Source organism: Plectropomus leopardus, chromosome 7 (assembly GCF_026936395.1).
Source record: "Plectropomus leopardus strain MGB_pleo_1.0 chromosome 7, ASM2693639v1, whole genome shotgun sequence".
Lineage (NCBI taxonomy): Eukaryota > Metazoa > Chordata > Actinopteri > Perciformes > Serranidae > Plectropomus > Plectropomus leopardus.
This window is the reverse complement of record NC_142182.1, coordinates 5,426,471-5,445,572: the sequence shown is the minus strand read 5'-3', so window position 1 is coordinate 5,445,572 and position 19,102 is coordinate 5,426,471. Positions and strand designations below refer to the sequence as shown.

The following is a 19,102-nucleotide window of genomic DNA, read 5'->3' as shown; positions in this document are numbered from 1 at the left end:
ACTGAACGTAAAACTCTCCCATACTGCACACTGCTAATGCTCCTCATTAGGAATTGTATAACAATGATTTGCTTTGATTTGAATCCATAAAAGCCTTTTTGCTCCCCAGTGCCAAAACTGCAACACTATCTTAAAAAGTGCACAACATTCTCCCAGTAGTGTTTACAACTATTCCTTAGCGAAGCTTCGGGCCGTGCTGTTTTTTTGTCGTCGTCATGTCGTTGAGCTTTAATTGACTCAACAAGGATTTAGCAGTCCTCTAATGACACCACTTTGAGGACAAAGTCACGCTCATTAGTTCCCAATGATGCTCGATTCACATTGAAATTTGCCAGATGTGCTTACAGTTTGGGGATTTTTTTTTTTTTAAAGATTCTTACTCTCCAACTATTTCTCCTCTGCAATCTTTTAAAAGCATCAATACTTTTCTCCTTACGTCAATTTCCCCCCCTTTTTGTGCTACCTTTCTAACAAGCACGTCTCTTTTAATGCTACTCTCGGATAAAGCTGATTACAGTGTCGAAGTTAACTGAATGGCTTGTCCATTCCCTCTTAAAGGCCAGAAAAAAAGAGATGGCACAGATGAAAATATGTAGTCAGAAAGAGAAACCAATAAAAAGTGAGATGAAAATACAGTATAAAGGTCGGAAGGACAAAAAAAAGGGAAGGGGGTGGAAGGGCGTGTCCGTTCAACCAGTGGGACAGCGCTGGTTGCTGGGGCGATGGGCGATGTGAGCTTGTGATTAACGGACGTCGTGCGAGGCGGCCCGTTAAACGGTGTGGGATTAGAGGACACGCGGCGACTGGTGGCCTGCCGTTAACTGGGAGCGCTGATGCCGCCCTGCTCGGCACGACCTCCACGGCTTAGCCGGGCTTTCATCTGGCTGAGGGCTGCGGCGAGAGGAGGGGGGTGATGGGAGAGGAGAGGTGGGGCAGAGGAGGGGGGACAGCGGAGATGGGTACATAATTGTGAAGATATCAACAGATAGTTACTGTGTCTGCAGCAGAACCTACCAACGACGCGCGCTGATAGGCGCGTGTGATTGGTCCGAACAGCTAACGCGACAATAATGAGTTTCCATGCTGATGCTTCCACTGCTCCACACATGCACAGATGCACACTGTGGAAATACAGATGCAAACCTACCTTTTTTTTGCTTTTTCCACAGAGGGAAATAAATTACCTTTATCCTGTGTGTGTGTGTGTGTGTGTGTGTGTGTGTGTGTGTGTGTCTTTTTGTCCTCTTTTGTGCTTCTGAGATTCAGATTCAGTCTTTCATTTGAGACCCCCATGCTCTCACAGACAGGTGTCTGCCTCTGCACAGTGCAGGTGGGGTTTGTGAGTGTGTCTGTGTGTCTGTGTGTGTGTGTGTTTGAAGCTCACATTTTGGAGTTTGTGTGTGGCGTCCATGGGTCATTTATGTGTATGAGTGTTTTTGCACGAGCCGACTGCTGTTCTGTGGTTTATTAGGATGCTGGATATGAGCTTTGGGGTTGTGCGGGCTGCTGGGCACCGCTGAGTCGTGGTGTGTGTGTGTTTTGGGGTGTGTGTGAGCATTTGATCTGCATTTGCGTAAAGACTGTAAACAACGCTTTCCAGTGTCTGTTTTGTGTTCCTATTTAAAGTGAATGTAAATGAAGTACATAAATCTCCTGTTTTTCTGTCTATTGTTGTTTATCACATCAGTTTCATTTAGAGAGAAGTGTGTGTGTGTGTGTGTGTGTGTGTGTGTGTGTGTGTGTGTGTGTGTTTAATCGAGAGGACGAAAGCCAGAAACTAGGGAGAATTTTCTCTTTGCTGTTTATTTAAATGTTCGGGTTTGGCCTCCCTGTTTCATTTGCAATGTTGATTTTAGTAGAATCTCGTAAAGATATACCGAATACATCCTGTATATAAAGTACAAGAAGCAGGATTTTCTGATGACCAATGATTTCAAAATAAAACTGTCATGACTGTTGCACAATTGATTAGCGGTTTCAGTAATGAACAGCTCTGTGTTTTGAGCTTTAGATTTTCGACTCTTGCACCTAGAGAAACAATTTCAGTGTCAATCACAGCCTTTTTGTTAATGCAGGACTAACATTTCAGTGCTGTGTACGGATGTCAGTTTTGATACCCATTAAGTGGTAATGGTTAGGTTTGAAGAAAAAAACACAAAATGACACAAAATATTAGAGCCTCTCCTTTATGTCTGAAGGAGAGGCTCCAGTGACTCAGTGAGCTTTTGCAACAACTTTTAAAGCACTTTCCATTTAGAGGTGATGAAATGATATTGAAATGTAAATGTATTGACTTTTATGTTTTTTTTCTGTTGGCTTTGCTGACAGACAGCCAGCTCACCACTTTAACATGTGGAAACTAGGACTGGGCGATATGGCCTGAAAATAAATTGTGGACAGGGGTTTGTTCAAGATCTGACGCCGCAAAACCGAACCGATTCAGAATAACTGACGAGACTGCCTTTTTTGGGAGCCTACTCTTCATTGTCATTATCACTTGCTGTGAATTTGTCGTGTGTGTATCTCTGGATGGTAAGCACGGGGGGAGAGCACAGCCCACTATGAACTACGGAAGCCCGAAGAGTGCAGTGGAGGAAGTTAAAGAGAAAATTGTCCTACACCAAAAGTTTGCATTAATCAATTAAATCGATTTATAGCCCAGTCCTAGCAGAAACACAGTGACACAGTGCCCACCCCTACAGCCTCTACTGATTAGCTAACATGAGCCTCTGTCGCGCTGCACTGCTCATCACCTGGCTCTGTTGGTAGCTAATAGCTAGTGGCGCCGCTCTTGGTAATGCTGTCTCGTTGATGGGACAACATTTTTGCCATTGCAGGGACATTATGGCCACCCTTCGGTCTCCTGCAAGGTCGCCGTGGTGAGTAAGCGGCTGGAGACTGCAGGGTTAGACAGTGAGCACCATGTTTGCACATGTGCAGTAACTGAAGAGTAGCATGCGTAGCAAAAATGTTGGTGAAAGCATAAAGCATAAAGCATTAGGCCATCCACACCAAGAATGATAACTATACAAAGATGGTTTTTAAAATCGTTCCAACTCAAGTGGATTGCAGAGTCCAACTATAACGACAACAATAGTGGTTAAATCACCAACATTTTGATTAGTAATTGTAATTTAATTGCCTATTTTTTCTCAGTAACTGATTACAGTTATATCTATTTTGTAATTTAATTGCTATAAGTAGTTACATGTTACAAGTTGCTTTCATTCTCTGTTGGTGGTTCACCAAAATTGATTATCCACTGACACCTTTAGAGCTGTCCATTCCAATCCATTCTGGCTCAAATTAAGCTCACAGTTGGTCGATTTAAATCCATCACATAATGCTGCTGCCTTAAAAGTTGGAATAATTTACAGAAATTATTATTATAATTATTTGTTATATAAATAATTATTCTCTCTCTCTCTTTCTGCAGGCATTTATTCGTCCATTCAGGGAGCACCACATCGATCCAACCGCCATCACTCGTCACGACTTCATTGAAACCAATGGCGACAACTGTATGATCCCCATCCTCCCACTGGCTCACATGGCCTACAAGTTCCTCACATACACACCAGGTAGCACACACTTGGGCGCACACACAGAACTTGAATTCCTCCTCTGGTGATGAGGAAGTGCAGCAACAGTGAAGCATGCATGCTGTGTTTTTTGTGTCCTTGTTTGTTTCCTGCGTGAAACATTTACACATTCACTTTGTTATCACCTGTGAGTGAGGATCTCAGGAATGTAACACCTGCAGAGGTTTGAGTTATCTCGAGATCTCACCTCTGCACAGATGTCTCAGCAAAGCGGTGGGAATCACAAGTGTAGCATGTGGATGCAATCCCTCACCAGCCTCCCACCTGTGAACACTGTTAAAGCATAAGGCCGTCCACACCAAGAATTATAACTATGAAAAGATTTCAAAAATTGTTCCAACTCAAGTGGATGGCGGAGTCCAACTATAACGACAACAAAAGTGTTGAACGATATCGTTTCGATCACTCTTTGAGTGATATCACGAACAATAGAAATACTAACAGCCAATTAGAATCTGTCTTATTTAGATGTCACATCTAACAGATCCTTATATAGATCCATAGATCTAATTTGGACCACAAAATGTATGTTTTTATGTGGAAAAAGATGTATGAAGCTGTGGACTCCACTATTAGTGGACTGTTTTGTTTTCTTTTGGTATTCCCATGAATTTAGTCATCAATAAGTCTCCCTGACCATATAGATAGATAGATAGATATACTTTATTGATCTCAAACCTGAGAAATTGGGGTGTAGCAGCGCCATACAGTAAGAACAAAGAGAATAAAGAGCAAACAATATTAATAGAATATAAAAGGAATACGCTTAAAAAACTAAAAACTAAGAGACTATACATATATACAAGTGTAAAGTGCAGAGTGACTGCAGTTGCAGAGGTACAGTAAGCAAAATTTGACCGGAATATAAGACTAGGAAGATGAAAGAAAAAGTCCTTTGTGTTGATTAAAAAACATCACCTTGATATGATGATTTATAGGCTACATTACATATTTTAAAATCAGATCCAAATCCTCTAAATTTAAAGTTTTAAATGAGTGCCATCAGAACATTTCAGTGACGTTTTCTACAAAATAAAGTTCAGGAATGCTCACAATATGGGCTTCTTAATGGCAGCTTATCTGTTTCATTAAGGATTTAGGAACAACCTTTAACATGGTATAATCACTCAGTCACAACTATTAAAGGCCATATGATGTATTACTGGGCTGCAGATGCAAACGATAATTTCAACAAAAACATTCAAGCCAAATGGTCTCTGGCACTGATGGGGTCTCTGTATTGGGTTTTGTCTTGACTGATGTCCTCTTTTACCATCCAGAATGTCAGCAAACTGATATTGAAGAAAGTATGAATGAATCTCGTCTTCCAAAGACGACAGCTCTTGTAATAGAGTGTTTGATTCACCCAATTTCTGTCATCTTTGAAGAATTCGTGAACCCATGTCCTTTTAGTTTTCTGTTTGTTTCTCCTCAACCTCCTCAGGACATACAGCGGTAGCCGCTCATTGACATAGATTTTTATGGAGTGCATGGTGCATGCTCTGCACCGCTGTTTACAGAACGTTATCGTTCATTAGTGTTGATGCTCACATCATTATGGTTGTGGTTATAGTGTTTGGTGTGGATGGCCTTGATATCTATGATGTGACTTTAAAGAAGGCCAACTTTACAACCTGACAAAGTGTAGCAGTGACTTAGCGTTGCTGGATGCCAAAGGGAGCAAACAGACGCAGCTGGCTGAAGTGTGTCCACTGGTCGTGGGGAAGCATGGGGCAGTTTTGCAGGTAATCATGTGAGCTGACCTTATGAGCGCAGGGCAGGAGGGGAGGGACAGGAGGAGGAAGATCAGCAGGAGAAATAGAGCAACCTGCTATTGAGGAGGGGACGTCTCCACCTGTCTTGTCTGCACTTCAACTTGAGCCGAAAGGTCACCGATGGGTACCGAGGACGGGAGTGGACATCAGTCAGCTGCGTTTTTATGGGGTTGAGCTACTCACAAGAGTCTTTGACAGTCTTTGTCTGCTGTTGTGAATACAGTCAACCAATCAGCTGATTATTTGCCCAAAGATGGATAATCTACAATCTTAACTCTTTAACCAACTGATAGCACAGAACGCTGGACGGAAATGGTGATCACAAATAATTACATCGTTGAAAAAAAAAATCCTGTGAGATTTACTTGGCCAGAATTTTCTCTGTACGTGTCATAATTTCAATTATAACTAAAACAAGATTACCTTTTTTTTCTTTTTCTTTTTTTTTATTTAACATGTTTTTTCGTCACTTAAGATTTGCCCACCTCAAAGCTGTAGATGGTGAAATTTATAAAAAGAAAAACAGTTTTTTGTCATATTTGATTAAACTGGCAATACTACATGAGACTTAATTTGCTTGACTTCTGTCAAATACCTGAAGGCAATGAGCAACTTAAGAACAAATGACCCAGAAATAAGCAAGGAATTTGTAAAAAGTACATGAAAAACAACAGGACAGTAAAAACAAAAACAACAAAAACAGGGAAATTACCTTTTTAAAAGATGGTTACAAATTATAATAATTCTGTAAAAATAATTCCAAACATATAATTATGATATTTATAAATACAGTTCTCCAGACATTTTTTCATAGCTTATTTAGAAAATAATCAAAACTAATTCTATTGAAAGTAATTTTCTAAATTGCCATTTTCCATGTGTTTTTGAGAGAAATCAAAGCAGTTTGCTCATGTTTCAAAGGTTGAAATACTTGTAAAAAGCATTTGAAAGCAGCACAAGAAAATGATCACTAAAATGAGGTGGGAGAAAAAAGTGAACAGACTGATATTGGTATTGGTTATCGGCCAAATGAGTTGTTGTATTTAGACATATTGGTTATCTGCAAAAAATCTAATATCATACATCCTTAGTAGAGATCTCTTGTTTGGTATTTAGGAAAAATATGGATCAAAATTGAACAAATCTGCAAGAAATTCTTATACATCCAAAAAGGGGGAACTTGCAAAGGTCAGCTGCTTGTCCGCAGCAGGGAGCAGCGTAAGGGGGTGTGTGAGGGAGAGAAGATTAGAGCGGTAGTGAGGTTCACTTGTAGGTGACATCCACACCTGTCATGTCACACACCGCGGGGAGTCAGGAGGTCACGAGACGGAGACGAGCAGAGGCGCGGTGACATCTACACCTGTCATGTCTGCACCTTAAGAGGTCACCGCTAAGAGTTTGAGACAGAGGGTGAGAGTGTACGGAGAAGAGAGGGAGCCAGAGAGAGGGGGGGCAGAGGGTCATGTAGCGGTTAGGTGACATCTAAACCTGTCATGTCAAGCTCCTCACTGTGTCAAGCGGTCACCAGACAAAGACGAAGACAGAGGTAGATGGGAAAAGCTGAAAGCCGTGAGGTGACATCTCCAGCTGTCATGTCTGCACTTGAACGGGGGTCAAGAGATCGCTGTTTTAACCAAAGAGAGGGAGGACGAGGGTTGGAGGGAGACGGGGAGAGGACAGCTGTAAGTCATACCGACAGAAAGACTCAAGTGAATAACAAGAGTTAGAGCTGTGATGGACAGGCTGTAGACTTCCATTTGGTTTTAGACAGAAGACAAAAAACATGGACGGAAACCTTCCACCGAGTAAAAAGTGTCGCTGGCTCAGTTTCGTCTGAATCTGAATTCTGCTCAAACAACAAAAACAGCGGCTGCGTTTCAGACCGTATGAGTCCTGACATGTTTGTCACCTGTCAGCTCACATCAACACTGACGCTATGAACTTAAACCACTTCCCTGAAACCATCTCCTCTTCAGGCACGCTTTCTACAGCTCCCGGCGTAAATCTGCTTTTAGGAGAAGCTAATGAAATACTTATGCCTGCTGACGAAATGCTTTTAGTTCACATTTTTGCAACGTTTGAAAAGAAATAGAAGATTTACTTGACAGATGTCAATATTTGGCTCCCTTTCAGTATAGCTGGGCACACTCTGAGCTCATTTACTGTACATGAGAAGTAAAATAAGAAATCACTATTAAAATACTCTACAATAAGGTCCTGCATTATTTAACCCTTTCGAGCCTGGATCCACATCACTTTTTGTACTGCATTCAAATGCCTCTCACATTTAAACAAACTGGAGTACGTTTTTTTTTTGTTTTGTTTTTTTTTTTTCAAAAAAAGTGCAGGACCAAGGAAATGAGCGACTTGAAAGCTATAATTATAATTATTTTAATTCTATATTACAAACTTTGTTACAGAATTATTATATTTTGAAGTACTTTTCTCAGGTTAATTGCTTTTTTTAACCTTGCTTCTTTCTTTCTCTCTTTCTTTCTTTCTTTCTTTCTTTCTTTCTTTCTTTACTCATTTTCGGAAGATTTTATTGTCTTTTTTTTTCTATTTTCTTGCAAATTTCGGTGCCATTTCTTGTTGCATAAGTTGCCAATCATCTTCACATGTTACTGAAAGAAATCAAGCCAGTTTGCTTGGGTTTAAAGGGTTAATATATCACTGGTTTATTATTACTGATGCATATTTTGATGTGTAAGCAGCATTTTATTATTTTACTATACAAATAGCTCAGATTTGCATTTTGGTAAATGGACTTGGTTATATTCCGCCACCGTAAATAATGTTTGGGCTACACATCAGCAAAATAAAAACATTTCATCCCGTTTCAGGGTTACAGTTTATTCTGGTGTGTAAATTTTCCACTGTGCATCTGTTCGACCGGACATCGCTCACCAAACAGCTGGTTGATGTGTTGACTCTGACTCTGGCTCCTGCTGCCATCATGAAAACAATACAAACATTTTGCAGCAAGGTGTCCAGGTTTTCCCACACATCAATTTATTTGTGGAAGGCCGCCATAACTAAATCATCTACCGCCACAAATACATTTTTGGAGCTGGACCGTCAGCCTCTCAGTGTCCTGACCGTTTCCTGTTTCAAAAGAAAATACACCACATTAAAGAAAAATGCACTCCAAATGCTGTTTGGGTGCAACTTTCTCACAGAGCCAGTAAACTGCTGTCCCCTTTTCCCTAACCTCCGTCTGAACTCCAACTTCAGCTGCACCTCCATCTGAATATCGCATAAAAACACGGCACATATTCTGTCCCGTCCCAGGGCGCCTCTGTAGGAATGATGTGTAGTTCCTTTAGAGAATGAGAGTGGGACTGCACAAGTTGTTTAAATATTAAAAGGTGAGGGGGGTGATGATTCATAGTCCCATTTGAACATCAGTAAGACTTTTACTTGTTCAATAAAGAACAGAGAGAATGTAGAGACAGATTTCCTTGTGTGAGGCACTCAGGCACGGACGGCTGAAGTGTCTCACCCCTGAATAACTGCTTTAAACTTTTTTTTTTTTTTTTTGCTGTCCACAGTGCTGAGGTTAAAAAAAAAACAGTCAAACACATCAATACCAGATGGCAATCTCCATTTGGCCTCTGATTTTGTCTGTGATTTGCTGTCTTTCTGTTTCTGTTATGTTTTACCCTCTTTTCACATCATCCTACTTGTCTTTGTCCTCTCCTCTGCCACTCTTCCCCATCTCTCTCTCCGTCTCCTCTCCCCCCACCCACCGTTCCTCATCCTCCCTTTCGGTCTCTTCATCTCTCTGAGGTTCCTGCCAGCATCCTCTCTGTGGGAGTACTACGCCTTCATGCTGGCCCTCTTCATTACACTAAACAGTTTGATCAATTATTCTATTAACTTTACTCTCACTTTCTTTCTTTCTCTCACTCTCTGTGTGTAAACGTCTGTCTGTCTCCCGTCACCTTTCAGAGGCCTTGGCGGCGTCCTATCCCTGGGACTGCTACGTCTTCGCCCTGGCGGTTTTTGTGACGCTGACCAATCAGATTCATAAGTGGAGCCACTCCTACTTCGGCCTCCCGCGCTGGGTCACGCTGCTCCAGGACTGGCATCTGGTGTTGCCACGGAAACATCACCGCATCCACCACGTCTCACCGCACGAGACATACTACTGCATTACTACAGGTAAGATCTGGTGTCATCATGAATAGTAAAAAGAATGATGGATAAATATAAAGTTCTACATACGAAAACTAATATTTAACTCCATAAGCAGAATTTATAGACACTCGTCCATACCCGGGGATTTGTGCACCGCAACTACATGCAGACGTCAGGGGATGTCTGCATGTCACCTATATATTGTTCTAAAAGGCTAAAATAAATCTGCTTTGTAACAAAATAGATTTTGAAATAAAAGCTGCAGTTTAAATAAATATTAAAGCCTCTGGAAACGTGGATTGAAAATAGTAAGAATGCCCATATTATATAAAAGCTGAGTGTCCGATGAAGAAAACCTAGTTCAGAATGTTTTATTTTGAGGATAAAAGCATTTCTCAAGACTGTGTGGGTGTGGTAGATCACGCTTTGATTGACACCTCCTTGGATCTCACCTTTGTCACAGGTGTGTAACGCTGGTAAAAGTCAGGTAACAAACACAAACACTGTGTGCTGCAAATATAACGCTGCGTAAGTTGAAGTCTTGCCAGAATGACACGTCTGGTAACATCACAGTATTGAAAGGAGCATTGAGGGATTTCAGTTTGGCATGTTAAATTAGTTTCAACTGACACCTGACTTTGAGTTCTTGATTGTCTTTATCGGCGGTATGGATCGGGGATAACCACGCCTAAATTAACTCAGCTTCAGGAGACTGAAAAAACTTAAATGACAATATTTCAAATTTGGATTGAGGCTAATGTCTGATCATTTTTTTATGCCTTTTATTATGCATGTGAGACTAAATTCCATATTAAGAAAGGTTTTGGGTTCCCAGAGGCTTTAAATGATGTTACATATTTTTATTTTTTTTGACATAAATATTTGTTTTTTAATTTCTTCTCTTTTTTTCGGGTTGTTTTGGGTCATTTTCTTGTTTGATTTGTTTTTTGTTTGTTTTTTTTACCTTTCTTCTTCTTTTTTTTGCTTAATTTTAGGTGATTTTCATGTAACATTTTTACTAATTTGTTACTATTTTTTGGACTATGTGTTGATATATTGCTCATTGCATTCTCCCCTTGTTTTTGAAATCAGAAATCGAACCGATTTGCTAAGCTACACTTGAGGCGTAGGTCCATGGTTTTCTTTACAATAATTACATGCTTTACAAACAAATGGTTAACCCTAAGTTCAACCCCCCCCCCTCCCAAAAAAACAACTTCTATGTCAGCATCAAGGCACTGAAAAACAGATTGTGTGTAATGTCATTTTTGAATGTCTTCAGATCTTTATTAGTGTGTTATGTTGTGGGCGGCCATTTTAGATCGCCATAATTGAAGCTGATGACTCCAGAATAATTTCACTTACAATTCTCAGCAGATTGGGACAAAATGGCCGCCGCGTCCGTCTGTCTGTCGGCTTCGTATAAATAACTAAAAGAAAATGTTCTGTTTGCGTGCGTGTGTGTCTTCAGAGACTCGAGGCCTCTGTAACAGATCCACATTCGGTATTCTGTGTGCATCTGGGTGAGAGGGAGAGCGAGGGAGGGAGGGGAAAGAGGGAGGATACACAAGGGGGTTTCAGCTTGTACGTCACCCTGCGCCCCTGCGGACGACAGATGTGTGTGTGAGCGAGTTGAGGGGGGTGTCACAGGGAGAGTATGTGTTTGTACGCGCACACACATCTGCATACTCGAGCATCTGTGTGTGCACTAGTCTTTTTGACCTCCTCTTCGGTTTCTAACCTGTGTGTATGTGTGTGGTGGGAGGTGGGTTGGTGGCGGTCGGGGGTCCACAGGGGACGGCGACGGCCCCCCGCTCCCCCAGCCTGGCTGCCTGGGCCGGGCGTGGATTCCACTGGGGCTCGCCTAGCTGCCTTTGTGTTCGCCACCGGCTGACAATCCCCATGTATATTTAATGCTAACCTGCTGTCTGTTCTAACAAATAGGACTTCACAGGCGGGGGGGATGGAGGACAGAGGAGGGAGGGAAGGAGGGAGGGGAGAGAGCGGGAGGGCGAGGAGAGGGTGGTTAGCAAAGATTTGGAGGAGAAAGTGGAGAAAGAAGGCGAAACGGAAGAAAAGGAAGGAGAGATGAAGGGAAAGAAAGAGTGAAATCAAACAAAACCTCTGGCTGCTTTACTGTCTTCCAGCAGAGAGGGTCACTGGAGGGACACACACACACACACACACACACACACGCAAACACACGCACATCCCCGCAGCTATAGCATGCACCCTATGCAAACACATCATGGGTGGTGGTGTGCGAGCATCAGACAAGGGTAGCCTAAGTACACACAGCCCATGTGGATGTCTCTATTTGGTTCTTGTCTGTGTGTGTGTGTGTGTGTGTGCGTGCGTGTGTGTGTGTGTGTGTGTGTGTGTGTGTGTGTGTGTGTGTGTGTGTGTGTGTGTGTGTGTGCACATCTGACATCTTCGTTATTTCTCCATTTGTGTGCCTGTGTAAGTGACTGTGGGCTTATGAAAGTAAAACTGCGTTTGTGCAAGTGCTTCACTCTGCTAGCAAACATACAGACTGTGTGTGTGTGTGTGTGTGTGTGTGTGTGTGTGTGTTTGTGTGTGTTTGGTAATAATAGTAAAAAGGCCTTTTATCTCAAATGTCCAGGGATTGCTCGGCTAAGGCTTGTACATGGTTTTTTGTGTGTGTGTGTGTGTGTGTGTGTGTGTGTGTGAGAGCAGTATGTATGCACAGAGACTGTTGAACAGTCATGCATGCATGTGTACATGTAAATGTACTTTGGCCTGCAGCCATACATACATTAAAGTATTTACTCTACACATACAGTGGATTTATACCTATTACATCCATAGACTGTAAAAGAATCTGGATGTGTGTATGTGTGTGTGTGTGTGTGTGTGTGTGTGTGTGTGTGTGTGTGTGTGTGTGTGTGTGTGTGCGTGCGTGCGTGTGTGTGCAAGTGCACGTGTGCTTCTGTGTTAGTGGGGGCTAAGGACATCTCTTGGGGAAATCCCCTCATCTCTCCACCCGTCCCTAAAATCTAGTCTGCATGATGATGAGGGTGAGACAGGAGGTTAGATGTAGATAGAAGTAGTGAGGATTAGGGTGCAGATGGGGATAAAGGAGGGAAATAACGAATATATTAGAGGAAGGAGGAAGTCAATGGGGCTTTAAAATTCAGAGCGTATGATTTGTGGTTCTCAGTATGAAGGTGGTTGAGAAAGTAGCTAGCAGTTAACAGTGCTCACCCTATAAACAGAGCTAAATAACAGCAACCACGCTGACAGAGCTAATATTTTTAATCAGGGGGCAACCAGAGGGTAGGCGCTGAGCTTCCATGACGATGCCACCTCATTATTAGCGTAAACCCCTGCACAAGCATCATATGAGCGAGCCAGTGAGATACACACTAGGTCTTGGACTGTATAGAGGAAGGAGAAGGTAGATTTATTATTGATTGTTTAAACAAAGTTTAAAATAACGAAATTACATTCGTCCTTGATCCTGCTACATTTTTGGAGTTGAAGGATGAGTTGTTTAAAATCAGCTACTATGAAGATTCCATCTAGTTGCTCGAGCATGTTGCTGCTGATGGCATTATTCAATGCCTGCAGTGCATTTTTTGAATTTGCATCAGAGTCTTGAGTCCTTTTGGCTGCCAACAAGGTCCATCCATCCAGTGCAACAACTTGATCCGGGGATGTTAGGGGTTAACCATGTCTCTATAAGGATGTGCACAGAGCAGTCTCTGATTTATCATTGTATCACGGTATACCAGGGTATTTAGGAATCTCGAAGGTATGTTTTTCAATACCATCTTAAATACAGGAGCTCTGCTTTCTATTTAACTCATTGTATGTAGAGCACAGCATGCACCAGCTTTGTCTCCAGTCTCTACTGGTGGAACAGGAAGCTGAGCTGAAAGACACCGTGAAGTTACAGGACTGTAAACAGCTGGTGGCCAGCAGGCAGAGAGAGATCATTGATGATAACAGCATGTTTTTGTTTTGGTTTTTTTGGGGTTTTTTTTTTACATCTAACTTGGTGAATAAAGGATTTATTTTGCCCATACTGGAGCTGGTGATTGTTGGAACAGTGGACTTACTAACTAGATTACTAACAAGAGTAACCATGACAGTTTGGGTGACTTTTTTTCTTTCTGTGGAGTTTGAAGGAAGTGTGCTTTATAATGAGTTAATGAGGCAGCTGAGCCTCGTCAGTCTTCTCTGACTGAGATAAAGTTCACTTCAAAAGGTTTATAGTTGCATTTCTTTGTTTAATATGGAAAAGGTGTGAGAATATTACTTAAGATTTTGTGGCTTTCTGGAGAGTATCAATTAGTCTGAAAAGTGGAAAGTGAGCAGCACACTCCCTGTCCCGAGGGCTGTTAGCACCGCACAGTTATACCGTCATATACCGTGTATAATTTTTACTGTATAAAATTTCAGGAAAGTATGAAGGTATGAAAAACTAGATACCTCCCAAGCCTACTAATGGTGTTAAAAGGGAGGAACCAGAGGGTGGGTGCTATTAGTAGTTTGCTGTTAAATTAGTGCTCAGAATGGTGTATACAGAACCTTTAAGGGGGAAAGAGATGAAAAAGGCAAAGAGACACTTGGAAAATGAGTCCAGGATGTTCAGAGGGAAAAGAGGAGGGTAAAGATGAAGGTTGGAGAATGGATGGTTGGAAAGAGGTCAATACGAGCCAGTGTTCGCCCTGTGGGTGCTGCTGGAGCAGTGGGCGGGGCCACAGACAAATCAAATATATCTACCACAGTAGCAAAATCCCTTCAGGGCTCCAAGAATATGGACTGATCTGTCTCAGCTCATACATCAGTGTCATTCCATAAAATGTGCTTGAAGAAATCAACATTGTGCTGTATAACATTTTATCTTAATGGTTTCATTTATTTGCTTTGTGTCTTTTAAATTGCATTTTTTGGTCAGGATAGCAGAGTGTCTGTCTGCCTGCTGTTGATAGGTTTTCAATATGTTGAGCTCCCGGGTCAAAACAGCATAATATTGCAATATTTTGTGTGGCAACATATTTATTATTAATTAATTAATTAATATTTATTTCATTAATTATCAATATTCTAATTACAAATTAAATTTTTGTTTGCCCACTAGAATAATGAAATCAATTGGTTATTCCATCCAGTAGTTCCACTTTTTTTTGCAATAAAAATGACTGAAGTGAGATGAACAGACTAAAATCTTAATTTTATTAAATTAAAACAGATGGTGACATCAGCAGTTCTAAATCCCAACATCGCAGTACATTTTATCACAATGCTCAGTATATCCTAAAACATTTAAAATGACACTAAGATTGCATCTTGACTAATAAGAATGGTGATTAAATGGTATCGCTGGACTCTGGTGATTCCCCCCTGCATCCTCTCAGATGTGAATGTGTCAGGGATGGAGGACACGTACCCAGCAACATCACTTGCACTTACAAAATTCCTTCTTTCCAGATTCTGTTTGTTCCTTGCAATTCTCGCTTTGTCACCTCTTCCTCTCTTATTCTATATCCTCTATGTCGCTGACTGTCTTTTTTTCACCCTTTCTCTGCTTCATTTTCGATCTCCTCCCCTGCTTTTCCTCTCATCCCAGGTTGGTGTAACTATCCACTGGACCAGCTGGGCTTTTGGAGGCGGATGGAGCAGTTGATCAAACGACTCACAGGGCAGAAACCACGATCAGATGACATGGCGTGGGCCAAGAAGACCGACAGATAAACACACAGACACACGGACGGATGGACACACAGATGGGTTTGCAGATGCAATCACATAGAAAAAGGGATGGATGGAAACACACACACACACACACACACACACACACACACACACACACACACACACACACACATATTACTCATGTCTCTGTGCTTCTTGCTTTTTTTGCTAAAGAGCAAACATTCAAAGAAACTGTGTTAGCAAAAATAATCAACGATGGTTGGAGTGATTTCTGTATGTGCTGGAGTCTGTAGTTTAACGAGCTTTGAACGTACGAGGCGAAAACATCACTAGGTGATAATTCTGCTGTAACAACCAATCAGCTTGTAGTCCTGATTAACCAATGAGGTGTGGCGGTGTTGTGTGTAGGTGTAGGAGGTTTCTGGAGGTTGGGCTCTCCAGGAGTGACACCGCGCTGCCTGTTGCAGGCAGCTTCTTACACCACACACACATGCACGTGCGCACACATACACACCTGCACACTAACACTGAAAGTCAAATGTTCCGTCTTTGTCTCTCCTGATTTCCTCTTGTCCGTTTTTTTTTTGTTGTTGTTGTTGTTATTTTTTGTCCCTAACCCGTCCTTTAAACATCACCACCCTCTTTAAATTGTCACGGGTGCTTCTACACACAAGAAGGTGAAAATCTAATGATTGTGTGTTTTAGATGAAACATTCAGACAGTTTTAACTCCCTGTTTTTGTGCCTGTGCTCAATGATCTCCACAGGCAAGATTTAAGGAGGGCAAACATGTAAAAAAAAAAAGGTTTGATAAAATACATACCGTAGCTTTTATAATAACTTACAGCACTAATATACGTCAGCAGTTGAGTTGCAAACGCAGACTGACTCATGCAACCAAGTCATGTCCAGTAGTTCTTTGTTTGAAACTTTTTCTGTTCATCCTACGCGTGCTCTGAAAAGCAGCCCATTTTTTTGTAGCTTTAGGAATACGCTTCTGTTTGTTCAAAAGCTCCTAAATGAGCATATTTACTGCATAAAAACTAATCAGTAACATTGTATGACTCATCTGATTATAAGGAGGCTTAATCAGAAGCTGCATTTCACTTTTGATTTATTTGACATTTTAAAAGAAATATATAAAAGGTCATATGTACATTGCACCAATTGATATATATTTAAATGACACAAAGTTAAATGTTTTAGAAAAGAAGAATTTAAACTTTCTGCACTTTTGTGCAAATTAAAAAGGCAGCCAGGCTTCATCTCTTTAGAAAATGCATTTTCAGCAAGAAGGTGTTTAAGAAGGTTAAAGGGATAGTTCAGATTTTATAAAGCTGGGTTGTTTGAGGCATTTATCGATAGTCTGTTTATTACCTACAGTAGATGTTTGTCTGCACACCCCCAGTGAATATGGACACAGAAGCTCAGTGATTTACTGCTTTGGAGGAGTCAGCAACAAACTTTTTTTTTTTTATTTTAACCATCTTAAAAAATCAGTATCAGTTGCAGTGTACACTATATTTAGAATATTTTAACCACTTTAATTTATCATCAGACAGGGATATCTTTTTTGTATGTTTGTTTATTTGTTTGTTTTTATCAGCAAATTGTGAGGACATAAACTACACATAAATCAAGAAACAAAAACTTAAAAGTATGGTTACTCGTAACAGTACATATCATCAGACAGGGATTTCTGACGGGCAGCTGAGGCCGTCAAATCTCTCTTCTCAAAGCCAGACTAACCAATCGAGGCAGCAGTAGACTAGCAGCTCCTGTGTCCAGCAGACCGAAATTATTGTTTTCGTCAATTAAGTGGTGGATGAGACGGGAGCATAGACGGGGAGCTGAAGCTAAGAGCTCGCCCGTTAGAAAAGGCTGTCTGACAGAAAGGTAAAGCAGTGAAAAACTCTCAAAGTAGCGTGCAGTCTTTTGTAGGTATTTTTTCAAGTGGTTAAAATATGTTTTGCTGCTGCCCGCCATCAACAGCAGTACATTGCTTAGCTTTCGTATCAGCACTCCTGCCTGCTTTTCCAAACTTGGGGTATGCCGAGTGACATCTACTGCGATACCTTGATTATGGATAAGTACCTCGTACAACCCCACTTCAAAAGATCCCGACTATCCCTTCAAGGCAGGCTAGCCCGGCTCTGTCTAAGGTAATAAAATCCACCTACCAGCACCTCTAAAGCTCGCTGATATACACATTATATCTTGTTTTATTTTATCTGTACAAACCAAATATTTTGTAACCTTCGAACAGAGCTAGGCTAGCTCTTTTACCCTGTTTCCAGCCTTTGTGCTAAGCTAATGTAGTCGGCGTACACTCATGAGAGTTATTTCAATCTTCTCACCAACTCTCAGCAAAGAAAGTACGGATTTCCCAAAATTATTTCTTTCTGCAGTGCATGTCATCAACATACAGAAAAACTAAAATGAAATGGAAAAAGTCTGGCATGAAAGTTTGGATGTCATGTTGATGTTCATCTAAAAACATGAGTCTCTTTTCTCCATTTCAACATAAAGTGGCTGAGACGGAGGCAGAACCTTCTTGGCGTCAGTGGTTTTTTCCTACTGTACTCGTGCAACGCCTGCAGACAGAAATCTATCCAGCACAAGTTCACTCTCTTAGAGCATGCTGTCGGCTGCCCTAAAGGCTATAAGATGAATCCCAGGTAGTTAGCATTACATTTTTGACACTACACTGGACGTCTTCTTGACACATTCTGCATCACTAGAACATCTTTATTCAGAAAAGCCAAACCACAGCCCAAAGCACTTTTCATCATGTTAATTCTTAGGAAAGCTTGAATATCTTTTTTTTTTTTGCTATTTATTTTCATAACAAATCTTATAATAGCAAAAATCTCAATTCACTGCTGCGTTCACATCTCAGATCCTCCTGTAAGACAAAAAAATCTCATCAGCAGTTCTGCAACATGCTAATTGGTGCCGCTGTCTGCCCCACTGTGCTGCATATTTGACTGCAATTGTAAATACCAAACACACAACAACAACAAATGTGTAACAAACCTCAAAACTTAAATCAGAGAGATTCATTAAAGAAATGCATGACAACATTTTTACATCAGTTTGTGTCAGCTGACGTGGAAAGAGGAGCAAATAGGAGATTTTTTTTTTTAAATTACACTCAAGACAAAAATTATTTTTCAGTAAAAAAAAGCTGGTTACCAAGTTGCTTATCGTGTCTCCAGTATCTCTGATTTTTGTTTATGTTCCATACAAAAACACATGCACTTTAGTTGGCTGTTACTAACTCTGTACTAGAGAGTCTAGCTGCTTGACTTGTAGTTTAATTCTAGGCTGGAAATCCCTCCAGTCACAGGAGGTCAATAACAACAGCACTTTATTGTTTTACTGTCTGAAAAGATGTCCTGCAAGCACTCGTCCTCTCATTATTACACAGATTCAATCACACATCTCACTTGTATGCACGCACACGCGCAACAAATCTCCTGAATGCAGTCATACACAAACAGACAAACACACACACACACGCTCTCTCTCACATTGTGTTTTCTCTGGCTTTATAATTTTCTATTTTTTTATTAACGGATCAAGCCTTGTAAAGTTAAATTTTGACGTTCCATTTCGCAGCTCAACGCTCGCTGCTCGTCTTGCCTTAATGTTTTTATCTGCTCTTTGATTTAAATAAAGGTTTATGAACTCAAAACTTGGTGTGGTCATCTTTGATATGAAAAACATATATATGGATATGTCTTTTTTATTTGAAACAGGTAGAATTTTTTAATGTAGTTTTTTTCTTTTTTGAGGATCAAAGGGGCATCTTTATTGTCATAGTTTTAATGCTGTTTCAGAGACTTCCATCAGTGTTTTTAGCTTCTGTGAAGAGACCTGTTGATCCAGGAAGATGTGCATG

General features: G+C 40.9%; 1 protein-coding gene across 1 annotated transcript in view; it reads left to right on the top strand.

The window, feature by feature from the left end:
- peds1a (plasmanylethanolamine desaturase 1a) overlaps nucleotides 1–18,895 on the top strand; it is a 49,580-nt gene extending 30,685 nt beyond the window's left edge. The window contains exons 4-6 of the mRNA XM_042495989.2: nucleotides 3,437–3,581; nucleotides 9,329–9,541; nucleotides 15,114–18,895. Coding sequence (XP_042351923.1) covers nucleotides 3,437–3,581; nucleotides 9,329–9,541; nucleotides 15,114–15,238 — 483 coding nt within the window. The 3' untranslated portion in view covers nucleotides 15,239–18,895. The remainder of the gene's footprint in view (nucleotides 1–3,436; nucleotides 3,582–9,328; nucleotides 9,542–15,113) is intronic.
- Nucleotides 18,896–19,102: the final 207 nt, after the last annotated feature.